The sequence below is a fragment of the Pongo abelii genome, chromosome 1, assembly GCF_028885655.2.
Source record: "Pongo abelii isolate AG06213 chromosome 1, NHGRI_mPonAbe1-v2.0_pri, whole genome shotgun sequence".
In the NCBI taxonomy this organism is placed as follows: Eukaryota; Metazoa; Chordata; class Mammalia; order Primates; family Hominidae; genus Pongo; species Pongo abelii.
Genome location: NC_071985.2, coordinates 96,493,506 through 96,510,080, shown reverse-complemented (window position 1 = coordinate 96,510,080; position 16,575 = coordinate 96,493,506). Strand labels below are relative to the sequence as shown.

General features: G+C 41.2%; 1 protein-coding gene and 1 pseudogene across 1 annotated transcript in view; one reads left to right on the top strand and one right to left on the bottom strand.

Annotated features, from left to right (window-relative positions):
* NUP210L (nucleoporin 210 like) overlaps window positions 1–16,575 on the bottom strand; it is a 164,489-nt gene that overhangs the window by 73,260 nt on the left and 74,654 nt on the right. The window contains exon 17 of the mRNA XM_063717482.1: window positions 5,579–5,771. Coding sequence (XP_063573552.1) covers window positions 5,579–5,771 — 193 coding nt within the window. The remainder of the gene's footprint in view (window positions 1–5,578; window positions 5,772–16,575) is intronic.
* LOC129056697 (small ribosomal subunit protein eS7-like) lies at window positions 14,118–15,333 on the top strand (annotated as a pseudogene).

The window sequence follows — 16,575 nt, the reverse complement described above, 5'->3', positions numbered from 1 at the left end:
CAGAAGCTTAATAAGCACTTGGGCATGAGGGCTTGTTGCCCTTTTAGAACCTCAACTATGCCTTGTGCCTCTCTGACTTAGTCTCACTCGCCTTCTTAAGCTCATTCTTGCTATTTCCTCTTCCTGTCACCACTCCAGGTCTCAGCATAAATGTCACTTTCTCAGGGTAGCCTTCCCTGTTCAAGACGAGGTTAGGTCCCCCTGAAGCTCTCAAGTCTTCCTGTATTTGCACTTAATACAGTTGTAATGTTTAAAGTCTGGCTTCTCCAGCTATAGTCTGCCTTAGACTATAAGTATATGAGGGCAGAAGCCATGTCTGTCTCATTCATCATCTCCAGTGCCTAGCAGAGGACCTTAGATGTAGCCTTTCAATAAATATTTACTAACAAATAAATGATATTAGGAAAATAGTAGGCAGTCAATACATTTTAAAATTGAGTAAGGCACTGGGCGCGGTGGCTCATGCCTGTAATCCCAGCACTTTGGAAGGCCAAGGCAGGCAGATCACTTGAGGTCAAGAGTTCGAGACCAGCCTGGCCAACATGGTGAAACCCTGTCTCTACTAAAAATAAAAAAATTAGCCGGGCGAGGTGGTGCAGGCCTGTAAGCCCAGCTACTCGGGAGGCTGAGGCAGAAGAATCGCTTGAAACCGGGAGGTAGAGGTTGCAATGAGCCGAGATCGCGCCACTGCACTCCAGCCTAGGAGACAGAGCGAGATTCCATCTCAGTAAATAAATAAATTAAAAAAAAAAACCAAAATCAGGTGCAATGGCTCATGCCTGTAATCCTAGCACTTTGAGAGGCTGAGGTGGGAGGATCACTTCAGGCCAGGAGTTTGAGACCAGCTTGGGCAACATAGTGAGAACCTGTCTCTACAAAAAATTAAAAAATTAGCTGGTCTTGGTGGCATGCACCTACAGTCCTAGCTACTAGGGCAGCTGAGGCAGGAGGATCACTTCAGTCCAAGAGTTTGAGGTTATAGTAAGTTATGATCTGCTCTACTGCTCTCCAGCCTGGGAGACAGAATAATATCCTGTCTCTAAAGAAAAAGAAATATATTTTAAAATTAATTTAATTTTATGTTCTTGTAAGAAATGTTGGCCCCTCAGCCCTAGCTTTGTAAACAAGTAAAACTACCTTCATGTTTTCTAAAAAATACAAGAGTCAAAGATAAAAGGTGATATGTGATAAAATCTAAAATAAAACTCTTGCCCATAAGAAAATATTTAGGGCTGGGTGTGGCAGCTCATGCCTGTAATCCTAGCACTTTGGGAGGCCGAGGCAGGTGGATTGCCTGAGCTCAGGAGCTCGAGACCATCTTGGGCAACATGGTGAAACCCGGTCTCTACTAAAATACAAAATATTAGCCGGGCATGGTGGCACGTGCCTATAGTGCCAGCTACTCAGGAGGCTGAGGCACAAGAATTGCTTGAATCCCAGAGGCAGAGGTTGCAGTAAGCCGAGATAGCACCATTGCACCCCAGCCTGGGCAACACAGTGAGACTCTGTCTCAAAAAAAAAAAAAAAAAAGAAGGAAAGAAAATAAGTGTAGAAACACTCAGATATACGATTAAGAAACTCACTCAAAATCGCACAACTACATGGAAACTGAACAACCTGCTCCTGAATGACTACTGGGTAAACAACGAAATGAAGGCAGAAATAAAGATGTTCTTTGAAATCAATGAGAACAAAGACACAACATACCAGAATCTCTGGGACACATTTAAAGTAGTGTGTAGAGGGAAATTTATAGCACTAAATGCCCACAAGAGAAAGCAGAAAAGATCTAAAATCGACACCCTAACATCACAAATGAAAGAACTAGAGAAGCAAGAGCAAACAAACTCAAAAGCTAGCAGAAGGCAAGAAATATCTAAGATCAGAGCAGAATTGAAGGAGATAGAGACACAAAAAACTCTTCAAGAAATCAATGAATCACTGGGCGCGGTGGCTCATGCATGTAATCCCAGCACTTTGGAGGCCGAGGCAGGCGGATCACCAGGTCAGGAGATTGAGAACATCCTGGCTAACACGGTGAAACCCCATCTCTACTAAAAATACAAAAAATTAGCCGGGCGCAGTGGCGGGCACCTGTAGTCCCAGCTACTCAGGAGGCTGAGGCAGGAGAATGGTTTGAACCCAGGAGGCGAAGCTTGCAGTGAGCTGAGATAGCGCCGCTGCACTCCGGCTTGGGCGAAAGAGCGAGACTCCGTCTCAAAAAAAAAAAAAAAAAAAAAATCAATGAATCCAGGTGCTGGTTTTTTCGAAAAGATCAACAAAATTGATAGACCGCTAGAAAAACTAATAAAGAAGAAAAGAGGGAGGAATCAAATAGATGCAATAAAAAATGATAAAGGGGATATCACCACCAATCCCACAGAAATACAAGCTACCATCAGAGAATACTATAAACACCTCTACGCAAATAAACTAGAAAATCTAGAAGAAATGGATAAATTCCTGGACACATACACCCTCCCAAGACTAAACCAGGAAGAAGCTGAATCACTGAATAGAACAATAACAGGCTCTGAAATTGAGGCAATAATTAATAGTCTACCAACCAAAAAAAGTCCAGGACCAGACGGATTCACAGCTGAATTCTACCAGAGATACAAAGAGGAGCTGGTACCATTCCTTCTGAAACTTTTCCAGTCAATAGAAAAAGAGGGAATCCTCCTTAACTCATTTTATGAGGCCAGCATCATCCTGATACCAAAGCCTGGCAGAGACACAACAAAAAAAGAGAATTTTAGACCAATATCCCTGATGGACATTAATGCGAAAATCCTCAATAAAATACTGGCAAACCGAATCCAGCAGCACATCAAAAAGCTTATCCACCAAGATCAAGTTGGCTTCATCCCTGGGATGCAAGGCTGGTTCAACACATGCAAATCAATAAACGTAATCCATCACATAAACAGAACCAAAGACAAAAACCACATGATTATCTCAATAGTTGCAGAAAAGGCCTTCAACAAAATTCAACAGTCCTTCACGCTAAAAACTCTTATTAAACTAGGTATTGATGGGACGCATCTCAAAATAATAAGAGCTATTTATGACAAACCCACAGCCAATATCATACTGAAATGGGCAAAAACTGGAAGCATTCCCTTTGAAAACTGGCACAAGACAGGGATGCCCTTTCTCACCACTCCTATTCAACATAGTGTTGGAAGTTCTGGCCAGGACAATCAGGCAAGAGAAAGAAATAAAGGGTATTCAATTAGGAAAAGAGGAAGTCAAATTGTCCCTGTTTACAGATGACATGATTGTATATTTAGAAAACCCCATCGTCTCAGCCCAAAATCTCCTTAAGCTGATAAGCAACTTCAGCAAAGTCTCAGGATATAAAATCAATGTGCAAAAATCACAGGCATTCTTATACACCAATAACAGACAAACAGAGAGCCAAATCATGAGTGAACTCCCATTCACAATTGCTACAAAGACAATAAAATGCCTAGGAATCCAACTTACAAGGGATGTGAAGGACCTCTTCAAGGAGAACTACAAACCACTGCTCGATGAAATAAAAGAGGACACAAACAAATGGAAGAACATTCCATGCTCAAGGATAGGAAGAATCAATATCATGAAAATGGCCATACTGCCCAAGGTCATTTATAGATTCAATGCCATCCCCATCAAGCTACCAATGACTTTCTTCACAGAATTGGAAAAGTTCATATAGAACCAAAAAAGAGCTCACATTGCCAAGACAATCCTAAGCAAAAAGAAGAAAGCTGGAGGCATCACACTACCTGACTTCCAACTATACTACAAGGCTACAGTAACCAAAACAGCATGGTACTGGTACCAAAACAGAGATATAGACCAATGGAACACAAGAGGCCTCAGAAATAACACCACACATCTACAACCGTCTAATCTTTGACAAACCTGACAAAAACAAGAAATGGGGAAAGGATTCCCTATTTAATACACGGTGCTGGGAAAACTGGCTAGCCATATGTAGAAAGCTGAAACTGGGTGGGGTGCAGTGGCTCATGCCTGTAATCCCAGCACTTTGGGAGGCCGAGGTGGGTGGATCATGAGGTCAGGAGATTGAGACCATCCTGGCTAACATGGTGAAACCCTGTCTCTACTAAAAATACAAAAATTAGCTGGATGTGGTGGCGGGCGCCTGTAGTCCCAGCTACTCGGGAGGCTGAGGCAGGAGAATGGCGTGAACTCAGGAGGTGGAGCTTGCAGTGAGCCAAGATCATGCCACTGCACTCCAGCCTGGGTAACAGAGCAAGACTCCATCTCAAAAAAAAAAAAAAAAGAAAGAAAGCTGAAACTGGATCCCTTCCTTATGCCTTATACAAAAATTAATTTAAGATGAATTAAAGACTTAAATGTTAGACCTAAAACCATAAAAACCCTAGAAGAAAACCTAGGCAATACCATTCAGGACATAGGCATGGGCAAGGACTTCATGACTAAAACACCAAAAGCAATGGCAACAAAAGCCAAAATTGACAAATGGGATATAATTAAACTAAAGAGCTTTTGCACAGCCAAACAAACTACCATCAGAGTGAACAGGCAACCTACAGAACGGGAGAGAATTTTTGCAATTTACCCATCTGACAAAGGGCTAATATCCAGAATCCACAAAGAACTTAAACAAATTTACAAGAAAAAAATCAAACAACCCCATCAAAAAGTGGGCAAATGATATGAACAGACACTTCTCAAAAGAAGACATTTATGCAGCCAACAGACACATGAAAAAATGCTCATCATCCCTGGTCATCAGAGAAATGCAAATCAAAGCCACAATGAGATACCATTTCATACCAGTTAGAATGGCGATCACTAAAAAGTCAGGAAACAACAGATGCTGGAGAGGATGTGGAGAAATAGGAACGCTTTTACACTGTTGGTGGGACTGTAAACTAGTTCAACCATTGTGGAAGACAGTGTGGCGATTCCTCAAGGATCTAGAACTGGAAATACCATTTGACCCAGCCATCCCATTACTGGGTATATACCCAAAGGATTATAAATCATGCTACTATAAAGACACATGCACACATATGTATTGCAGCACTATTCACAATAGCAAAGACCTGGAACCAACCCAAATGTCCATCAATGATAGACTGGATTAAGAAAATTTGGCACATATACACCATGGAATACTATGCAGCCATAAAAAAGGATGAGTTTGTGTCCTTTCAGGGACATGGATGAAGCTGGAAACCATCATTCTGAGCAAACTATCACAAGGACAGAAAACCAAACACTGCATGTTCTCTCTCAGAGGTGGGAATTGAACAATGAGAACACTTGGATACAGGGCGGGGAACATCACACACCAGGGCCTATCATGGGGTGGGGGGTTGGGGGAGGGATAGCATCAGGAGAAATACCTAATGTAAATGACAAGTTAATGGGTGCAGCAAACCAACATGGCACATGTATACATATGTAACAAACCTGCACGTTTTGCACATGTACCCTAGAACTTAAAGCAAAAAACAAAACAAAACAAAACAAACAAACAAACAAACAAAAAAACACTCAGGTATGAGAAAAGACTTGTATATTTTCACAATACCATGTAACCGGGTCTGCCCACTGCCATCATCTTTTGCTACCATTTCCACTGATTTATAATCTTCGAAATGGGCTAGTGTTTCATTGGAGGATTTCCATTCTAGCATTAGTGAACTGAAATTATCAAACTTTCTCCTATGTTGATCAAACACTGCTAGTTCCAGGACTGTGTCCCTCAGTCTTGATACAGGAATCTGCATTAAAATAAAAAGTAATCAAACAACAATTTAAAAATCAATAGCCTAAGGGGTAGTAAGATACCTCCAAAGCTAGGAATCGAGTTTTCTCTCAATATTTTTACCTTAAAAATTTGCAAACTTATAGCTATTGAAAGAACAATATAATAAATACCTATATACATACACTTCACCTGGATTCACCAGTTTTTAATATTTAGTTACATTGCCTTTTCTCTCTCTCCCTCTCCTTCCTCACCTTCCATTTATGGCTGTTATTTTGTTTTGTTGATGTAGGCATCATTGCAGTTCACCCCTAACTATTTCAGCATGTATCCTAAGAATACGAGAACATTCCGCTATGTAAGAAACAGGATATCACACATAATAATATTAACACTAATTCAATGTCAGTAAATGTATAGTCAATATTTTCATTCCCCAAAATATTGCCCCAAAATATTTTTATATGTTTTTTAGTTTAGATCTAGAAGTTAATCAAGGTGTATGTATGCATTGTAATTGATTGTTTACCTCTTTGGTATATTTTAATCTAGAAAAGGCACATTTGCCCTTTTTTGTTATTGTTTTTCATGTTATTGAATTTTTTGTAAAGTCCAGGCCAGTTTTGTTTTTTTTTTTTTTTTTTTTTTGAGACAGGGTCTCTCTCAGTTGCATGGGCTGGAGCATAGCAGTGTGACCATGGCTCATTACAGCCTCAACCTTCCAGGTTCAAGCCATCCTCCCAATTCAGTTGCCTGAGTAGCTAGGACTACAGGTGTGTGCCACCACACCTGGATAATTTTTTTTAATTTTTATTAATTTTAATTTTTATTTATTTTTTAATTTTTTTATTTCCATAAGTTTTTGGGGAACAGGTGGTATTTTGTTACAAGAGTAAGTTCTTTAGTGATGATTTGTGAGATTCTAGTGCACCCATCACCCAAGAAGTATACAGTGGACCCGACTGGTAGTCTTTTATCTCTTACCCCCCTCCACCTTTCCCCCTGAGTTCCCAAAGTCTATTGTGCCATTCTTTTGCCTTTGCATCCTCAGTTTAGCTCCTATTTATGAGTAAGAGCACATGATGTTTGGTTTTCCATTCCTGAGCTACTTCACTTAGAATAATAGTCTCCAATCCCATCCAGGTTGCTGCAAATACCATCAATTCATTCCTTTGTTTTTGTTTTTTTTTTGAGATAGAGTCTTGCTCTGTCACCCAGACTGGAGTGCAGTGGCACAATCCTGGCTCACTGCAAACTCCGCCTCCTGGGTTCAAGTGATTCTCCTGCCTCAGCCTCCCAAGTAGCTGGGATTACAGGTGCATGCCACTATGCCCAGCTAATTTTTTTTTTTTTATTATTATACTTTAAGTTTTAGGGTACATGGAGATGGGATTTCACCGTGTTAGCCAGGATGGTCTCAGTCTCCTGACCTCGTGATCTGCCCACCTCGGCCTCCCAAAGTGCTGAGATTACAGGCATGAGCCACCAGGCCCAGCCCTAATTCATTCCTTTTTATGGCTGAGTAGTATTCCATCGTGTGTGTGTTTGTGTGTGTATCACAGTTTCTTTACCCACTTGTTAATTGATGGGCATCTCAGTTGGTTCCACATTTTTGCAATTGCAAATTGTGCTGCTATAAACATGTGTGTGCAAGTGTCTTTTTCATATAATGACTTCTTTTCCTCTGGGTAGCTACCCAGTAGTGGGATTGCTGGATCAAATGGTAGTTTTACTTTTAGTTCTTTAAGGAATCTCCACACTGTTTTCCATAGTGGTTGTACTAGTTTACATTCTCACCAGAAGTTTCCCTGTTCACCATATCTACACCAACATCTATTATTTTTTGTATTTTTTATTTTAATTACGGCCATTCCTTTTTTTTTTTTTTTTTTTTGAGACGGAGTCTCGCTCTGTTGCCCAGGCTGGAGCGCAGTGTTGAGATCTCGGCTCACTGCAAGCTCCACCTCCCGGGTTCATGCCATTCTCCTGCTTCAGCCTCCCGAGTAGCTGGGACTACAGGCGCCCGCCACCACGACCAGCTAATTTTTTGTAGTTTTAGTAGAGACGGGGTTTCACCGTGTTAGCCAGGATGGTCTTGATCTCCTGACCTCATGATCCGCCCGCCTTGACCTCCCAAAGTGTTGGGATTACAGGCGTGACCCACCGCGCCTGGCAATTATGGCTATTCTTGCAAACAAAAGCATAATGTGGAGAAATGACACCCTATTTAACAAATGGTACTGGGATAACTGGCAAGACACATGTAGGAGAATGAAACTGGGTCCTCATCCCTCACCTTATACAAAAATCAATTCGAGATGGATCAAGGACTTAAATCTAAGACTTGAAACTATAAAAATTCTAGAAGATAACATTGGAAAAACCCTTCTAGACCTTGGCTTAGGCAATAATTTCATGACCAAGAACCCAAAAGCAAATGCAATTAAAACAAAGATAAATAGCTGGAACTTAATTAAACTAAAGAGCTTTTGCGCAGCAAAAGGAAGAGTCAGTAGAGTAAACAGACAACCCACAGAGTGGGAGAAAATCTTCACGATCTATACATCTGACAAAGGACTAATATCCGGAATCTACGGTGAACGCCAACAAATTAGCAAGAAAAAAACAACCTCATCAAAAAGTGGGCTAAGGACATGAACAGACAATTCTCAGAAGAAAATATACAAATGGACAACAAACATATGAAAAAATGCTCAGCATCACTAATGATCAGGGAAATGCAAACCAAAACCACAATGTGATATCACCTTACTGCTGCAAGAATTTTTTTATTTTTTGTAGAGAGGGGGTCTCACTGTGTTGCCAGGGCTGGTCTTGAACTCCTGGGCTCAAGCAAGCCTCCCACCTCGGCCTCCCAAAGTATGAAACCCGCATCCCTACAAAAAATAAAAAAGATTAGTCATGTATGATGGTGTGCACCTGTAGTCGCAGCTACTTGAGAAACTGAGGTGGAAGAATCGCTTGAGCCCAAGTTCAAGGTTACAGTGAGCTATGATTGCACCACTGCCCTCTACCCTAGGTGACAGAGTGACCATCTCAAATAAATAAATAAATAAGGGCCAGGTGTGGTGGTTTACATCTGTAATCTCAGCACTTTGGGATGCCAAGGCGAGCGGATCACTTGAGGTCAGGAGTTCGAGACCAGCCTGGCTAACATGGCGAAACCCTGTCTCTACTAAAAATACAAAAATTAGCGGGGCATGGTGGTGCATGCCTGTAATCCCAGCTACTCGGGAGGCTGAGGCACGAGAATCGCTTGAACCTGGGAGGTGGAGGTTGCAGTGAGCCGAGAATGCACCACTGCACTCCAGCCTGGGCGACAGAGTGAGACTCTGTCTCAGTAAATAAATAAATAATTCAATGTTATGCTGAGCAGGCTCATAGGTAAGCTGATTGTTAGCATCTCTTGACAACTCTGAATAGTGATATCATATTGGTAACCTGAAATCGGCCATGACGGGAGTATTAACACCATAGAATTTGGCACATGTTACAAATTGGGTCCCCTCAGTTTTTTTAATCGTTGTTTTCTGTTTTGGAGAGTCTGTTAAAAATTTACTTGCACATAGTATCAGGTGGTACCACTATTAGTGATGCCAAATTTGATTATCTGTTGAAGGTGGTGACTGCCACTGGAGATCTCTCCAGTATAAAGGTATGGTTTCCCCTCTGTGGGTGATAATTTGAAATCTTGAGACTATCCCATTTCCCAACAAGCTTTCACCTACTAGTCTTAATATCCACTGATGATCTTTGCCAGGATCAATTATTACAAGGAGGATTACGAAATCATAAATTTCTAATTCTATGATTCATTTTATATAAGCTGGTATTTTCTGGAAAAGAGCATCCATTTTTCTCTTCCATCCCTCCTTCTCTTCCTTCCTCAATTCATTTTTCTTCTCTTTCTCCCTCCTTCTGTCTCTTTCTTCCTTCATTTTTCTCTTATAATCTTGAGCATCACTATGGGATCATGATTTTTTTTTTTTTTTGAGACGGAGTCTCACTCTGTCACCCAGGCTGGAGTGCAGTGGCACGATCTCGGCTCACTGCAACCTCTGCCTCCCCAGTTCAAGTGATTCTCCTGCCTCAGCCTCCCTAGTAGCTGGGACTACAGGCGCCCACCACTATGCCTGGCTAATTTTTTGTGTATTTTTAGTAAAGACGGGGTTTCACTATGTTGGCCAGGCTGGTCTCGAACTCCTGACCTTGTGATCCACCTGCTTCAGCCTCCCAAAGTGCTGGGATTACAGGCGTGAGCCACCGCACCCCGCTGGGATCATGAATTTTAAGTTGATATTTCTGTCATTATTTTTTAAAAGATATATTTAAGGGGTATAAGTGCAGATTTCTTACATGCATGTATGACACAGTGGTGAAGTCTGGGCTTTTACTGTAGTAAACATTGTACTCAATAGGTAATTTTTCAACCCTCTGCCATTATTTTTTGGATGCTCAAATTATCTACAATTTGGACAGTAGGGGTCCCTTCAAGCCAGCTTCTTTTTGAGAAGTCACCATTACTCTTTGAGCACTTCTTTGCTTTCTAACACAAGTTGTTTGAGACTCATTGTGCACTTTCCCTATTGAGCTGGAATCAACTAGTTCTCCAAGATGCTCTGATTCCTTTAAATGGGGACTAGTATTTAGAAACCCAGATGTTTGTACATCACTATTGGGTTATAGGCCCTTTCAGTGAACAGAGCTTGCAAATAAAATTTGTTTTTAAAAAGTGTGAGTTGTACAGCAATTTTAAAACATGTCTTTAAGCTCCCATATATATGTGAGACATACACACATATACATATATATACACACACATATACACATTCTTTAACAAGATGACTCAATGACCCAACATCATAAATATTCCACTTATTCCAAGTTAATAAATAAATTTAACATAATCTCAATAAAAATACCAGGAACACAAATAAATATTTGCCAATAATTAGCTGACCATGAAGCTAACTAAGCAGAGACTTTTAGTGGCCACACAGGTCAAAGAGTACAGATGTTACAGAACTAGTTCAGAAAAGACACTAAATAAATGCTCTCAGCAAAAACAAAAAACACAAGCAGCCACAAAACCAGGGGAGGGGAAGAATCTGATTTCAGAGTTGCTACATTATATTATACAAAATGTTGAGTTTTTAACAAAAGATTATTAGAAATGTGAAGAAATAAGTATGGTCCATACATGAGAATAAAGGCAGTTTCCATAGAAATCATCTTTGAGAATGCCCAGACATTGAGCTTACAAGACAAATACTTCTTTTTTTTTTTTCTTTTTCGAGATGGAGTCTTACTTCATTGCCCAGGCTGGAGTGCAGTGATGCGATCATAGCTCACTGCATCCTCTGCCTCCTGGACTCAAGCAATCCTCCTACCTCAGCCTCCCAAGTAGCTGGGACTACAGGCATGCACTACCGTGCATGGCTAATTTTTGTATTTTTGTAGAGATGGGGTTTTGCCATGTCACTCAGGCTGGTCTCGAATTCCTGGACTCAAAGGATCCGTCCATCTCAGCCTCCCAAAGTGCTGGAATTACAGGTATGAGCCACCATGCCTGGGCCAGACAAAGACTTATTTTTTTTTTTTTTTGAAACAGAGTCTCACTCTGTTGCCAGGCTGGAGTACTGTGGCATGATCTCAGCTCACTGCAACCTCCACCTCCCAGGTTCAAGTGATTCTCCTGCCTCGGCCTCCCTAGTAGCTGGGACTACAGGCGTGTGCCACCATGCCCAGCTAATTTTTGTATTTTTAGTAGAGACAGGGTTTCATCAGATTGGCCAGGATGGTCTTGAAATCCTGACCTCGTGATCCACCCACCTCAGCCTCCCAAAGCACTGGGATTACTGCGCCCGGCCAGACTTCTAATTAACTTTATTGTCCAAAGAACTAAAGGTATTCATGTTTGAATAACTAAAGGAAAACACAAAAGTGTTATCACATTACATAGAGAATACCAATAAAGAGATAGAAGTTATAACAAAAAAGAACCAAAAAGCAATTGTGAAGTTGGAAAGTACAATAATTGAAATGAAAAATTAACTAGAGGAATTCAACAGCAGATTTGAACAGGCTGAAGAAAGAATTGGAGAACTTGAAGCTAGGTCAACTGAGATTATCCAGTCTGTTGAATAAAAAGAAAAAAGAATGAAAAAAAAGAACAAACATCAGAGACCTGTGGGACACCATCATACATACCAGTATATGCAAAAAGGGAGTGCTAGAAGGAGAGGAGATAGAAGAATAGAGGAAGAAAGAATATTTGAAGAAATAATGGCCAAAACTTACCAAATTGATGAAAAACATTAAACATTCAAGAAGCTCGAACAACATCAATCCATCAACATCAAGCAGAATAAATTCAAAAAGATCTACATCTAGACACATTATAATCAATCTGTCCAGAGTCAAAGACAGAATCATAAAAACAGAAAGGGGAGGGATTCACCCCTCATAAGGGATCTTCCATGGGATTAATAGCTGATCTTTCACCAGAAACCATGAGGACCAGAAGGCAGTGAGATGACACATTCAAAATAAAAGAAAAAGGGCCAGGTGCGGTGGCTCGCGCTTGTAATCCTAGCACTTTGGGGGGCTGAGGCAGGTGGATTGCCTAAGCTCAGGAGTTTGAGACCAGCCTGGGCAGCATGGTGAAACCCCGTCTCTACTAAAAATCCAAAAAATTAGCCAGGCATGGTGGTGTGGGCCTGTAGTCTCAGCTACTCAGGAGGCTGAGGCACGAGAATTGCTTGAATCCAGGAGGCGGAGGTTGCAATGAGCCGAGATCGTTCCAGCATGGGTTCCAGCAATACTCTGTCTCAAAAAAAAAATAAAAAATAAAATAAAATAAAATAAAATAAAAAGAGTGCCAGCCAACAATTCTATATTGGGCAGAACAATCCTTCAAAAATGGAGAAATTAAGACATTCTAAGATCCAACAAAAATGGAGAGAATTTATTGCTAGCAGACATGTCTTACAAGAAATACTAAAGGGAGTCCTTCAGGCTGCAATGAAAGGTCACTAGACAATAGCTTGAATCACCATGAAGAAATAATCTGGAAAAGATAATTACATAGGTAAATATAAAAGACAGTATAAATGTATTTTCGGTTGTAATTATTCTTTTTTTCTATCTGATTTAAAAGAAAAATATATGGCCGGATGCGGTGGTCCATGCCTATAATCTCAGCAGTTAGGGAGGCTGAGGTGGGTGGATCACCTGAGGTCAGAAGTTTGAGACCAGCCTGATCAATATGGTAAAACCCCGTCTCTACTAAAAATACAAAAATTAGCCAGGCATGGTGGCATGCGTCTGCAGTCCCAGCTACTTGGGAGGCTGAGACAGGAGAATTGCTTGAACCCAGGAGGTGGAGGTTGCAGTGAGCCAAGATCACGCCACTGCACTCTAAACTGGGCGACAGAGCGAGACTCAGTCTCAAAAAAAAAGAAAAAAAATATATATGTAAAGTAATAATTACAGGCTGTGTGGTGGCTCAACTCTGTAATCCCAGTACTTTAAGAGGTCAAGGTGGGCGGATCGCTTGAGCCCAGGAGTTCAAGACCAGCCTGGGCAACACAGTGAGACCTCATCTTTACAAAAAAAAAAATTACAAAAATTAGCTAGGCACAGCGGCGTGCGTGTACCTGTAGTCCCAGCTACTAGGGAGGTTGGGGTGGTAGGATCCTTTGAGCCAGGGAGGTGGAGGTTGCGGTGAATCATGAATCAGCCAGGAAAACAGAGGAAGATCCTATCTCCAAAAAAAAAAAAAGGCCAGGTACAGTGGCTCATGCCTGTAATCTCAACACTTTGGAAGGCCGAAGTGGGTGGATCATTTGAGGTCAGGAGATCAAGACCAGCCTGGCCAACATGGTGAAACCCTGTCTCTACTAAAAATACAAAAATTAGCTGGATGTGGTGGCACACACCTGTAATCCCAGCTACTCAGGAGGCTGAAGCAGGAGAATCACTTGAGCCTGGGAGGCAGAGAATGCAGTGAACTATGATCACATCACTGCACTCCAGCCTGGGCAATGAAGTGAGAATCTGTTTCAAAAAAAAAAAAAAAAGAAAACAATATATATATTTACTGGTTTGATGGGCATAGTATATAAAAATGTAATTTATATGACAAAAACAGCAGAAACAAGGGACAGGAAATGGGTCTATATTGGAGCAAAGGTTTTATACACTACTGAAATTAAGTTGGTATGATGCCAAACTAGGTTACTAAAGATTAAGATGTTAATTGTAATCCTTAGGGTAATAATTAATAAAATCACTCAAAATAACACAACTCCCTAAGCCAACACTAAACAAGAAGGCCATGCAGTTCATCATGAAGCCCAGTGATGAAAAGCTGAGTAAGTTTGAGGCCGGCATTGCTCAGGCTTTTCTTATTTATTTATTTTGTAAGGAAAGAACTTTAGAGTTCTTCCTTTCTTTCCTTTAAACAAAAATTTTAGCTGAGCATGGTGGCTCACGTCTGTAATCCCAGAACTTTGGGAGGCCAAGGTGGGAGGATTGCTTGAGGCCAGGAGCTCAAGACCAGCCTGAGCAAAAAATAAAAATTAGTCAGGCATGGTGCCTCATGCCTATAGTCCCAGCTACTCAGGAGGCTGAGATGGGAGGATCACTTGAGCCGAAGAGTTCAAGGCTGCAGTGAGCTATGACTGCACCACTGCACTACAGTCTGGGTGATAGAGTGAAAACCTATCTCAAAAAAAAAAAAATTTAAATTAAATAATAAAAATTTTACATTAAAATTTTTTTTGAGATGGGGTCTTGCTATATTGCCCAGGCTAGGAGCAAACTCCTGGGCTCAAGCAAGCTCCCACCTCAGCTTCCAACTAGCTGGGACTACAGGTGTCCGACACCACACCTGGCTTCTCAGGCTCTTCTTTAACCTGGAAATAAACTGGGACCTTAAGGCTCAGCTAAGGGAGTTGAATAGAACAGCAGCCAAAGAAATTGAAGTTGGTGGTAGTCACGAACTATCATAATGTTTGTCCCCATATCTCAACTGAAATCTTTCCAGAAAATCTAAGTTCTAGCTAGTATGTGAATGGGAGAAAACGTTCAATGGGAAGCACATTATCTTTATTTGTTAGAGGAGAATTCTGCCTAAGCCAATTCAAAAAAGCCGTACCAAAAAAAAGCAAAAATGTCCCAGGAGCTGCATTCTAATAGCTGTACACAATGAAACCATTGATCTTGGTCAAGGTCAAGATCTCTTGGTCAAGGTCAAGATCACTTGGTCTTCCCATGTGAAATTAGGGGCAACAGAATACGAGCAGCAGGCTCATAAAGGTTCATCTGGACAAAGCATAGCAGGACAATGTGGAACACAAGGCTGAAACATTTTTGGTATTTATAAGGAAAGCTCACAGGCAAGGATGCTAATTTTGAATTCCTAGAGTTTCAGTTGTAAACAAAAGTGGCTAAGTAAAATATCATTCACATATACACAAAAATATAGTAAAAGAAAAAATAAAACAATTAAAATGGTACACTAGAAAATGTCTAACACAGAAGGAGGAAGAGGCCGGGCATGGTGGCTCACACCTGTAATCCCAGCACTTTGGGAGGCTGAGATGGGTGGATTACCCGAGGTCAGGAGTTTGAGACCAGCCTGGCCAACATGGCGAAACCCCATCTCTACTAAAAATACAAAAATGAGCCAGGCATTGTGGCGCATGCCTGTAATCCCAGCTACTTGGGAGGCTGAGGCAGGAGAATCGTTTCAACCTGGAAGGCGGAGGTTGCAGTGAACCAAGATCATGCCATTGCACTCCAGCCTGGGTGAAAGAAATGACTGGGCGCAGTGGCTCACACCTGTAATCCCAGCACTTTGGGAGGCCAAGGTGGGCGGGTCACTCGAGGTCAGGAATTCAGGAATTTGAGACCAGCCTGACCAATATGGTGAAACCCTGTCTCTACTAAAAATACCAAAAAATTTCCCAAGCACGGTGGCGTGCACCTGTAGTCCCAACTACTTGGGAGGAGATTCTGAGGAGAATTGCTTGAACCCCGGAGGCAGAGGTTGCAGGGAGCAGAGATGGCACCACTGCACTCCAGCCTAGGCGACAGAGCGAGACAATCTCAAATAAATAAATAAATAAATAAATAACAACAACAACAACAACAAAAACACCCAGCACTTTGGGAGGCCAAGGCAGGTAAATCAGTCAAAGTCAGGAGTTTGAGACCAGCCTGACCAATATGATGAAACCTCGTCTCTACTAAAAATACAAAAATTAGCTGGGCACGGTGGCATGTGCTCTTGGATTCCCAGCTACTTGGGAGGGTGAGACAGGAGAATTGCTTGAACCTGGGAGGTATAAGTTGCAGTGAGTCGAGATAGTGCCACCATACTCCAACCTGGGCAACAGAGCAAGACTGCGCTTCTGAAAAAAAAAAAAAAAAAAAAAGAAAAGAAAAAGAAGGAAGAAATGGAAGAAGAGGAACAGAAAAGACTTATGACACATAGAAAACAAATAGCAAAATGGCAGACATAATGCCTACCTTATCAGTAATTACATTAAATGTAAGTAAATTTTATGTTCCATGAAAAGTCTAGCATAATGAAATTTTTAAATGGCCCAGCTATATGCTGTCTGCAAGAGACACTCATTGGTCACAAGTATAAGGATGGAAAAAAAAAGATGTATCATGCAAACAGTAGCCAAAAGAGAGCTGAAGTAGTTACACTAACATCAGACAAAACAGAGTTTAATACAAAAATTGTTACTAAAGAAAAGGTCATTTTATAATGATAAAATAAT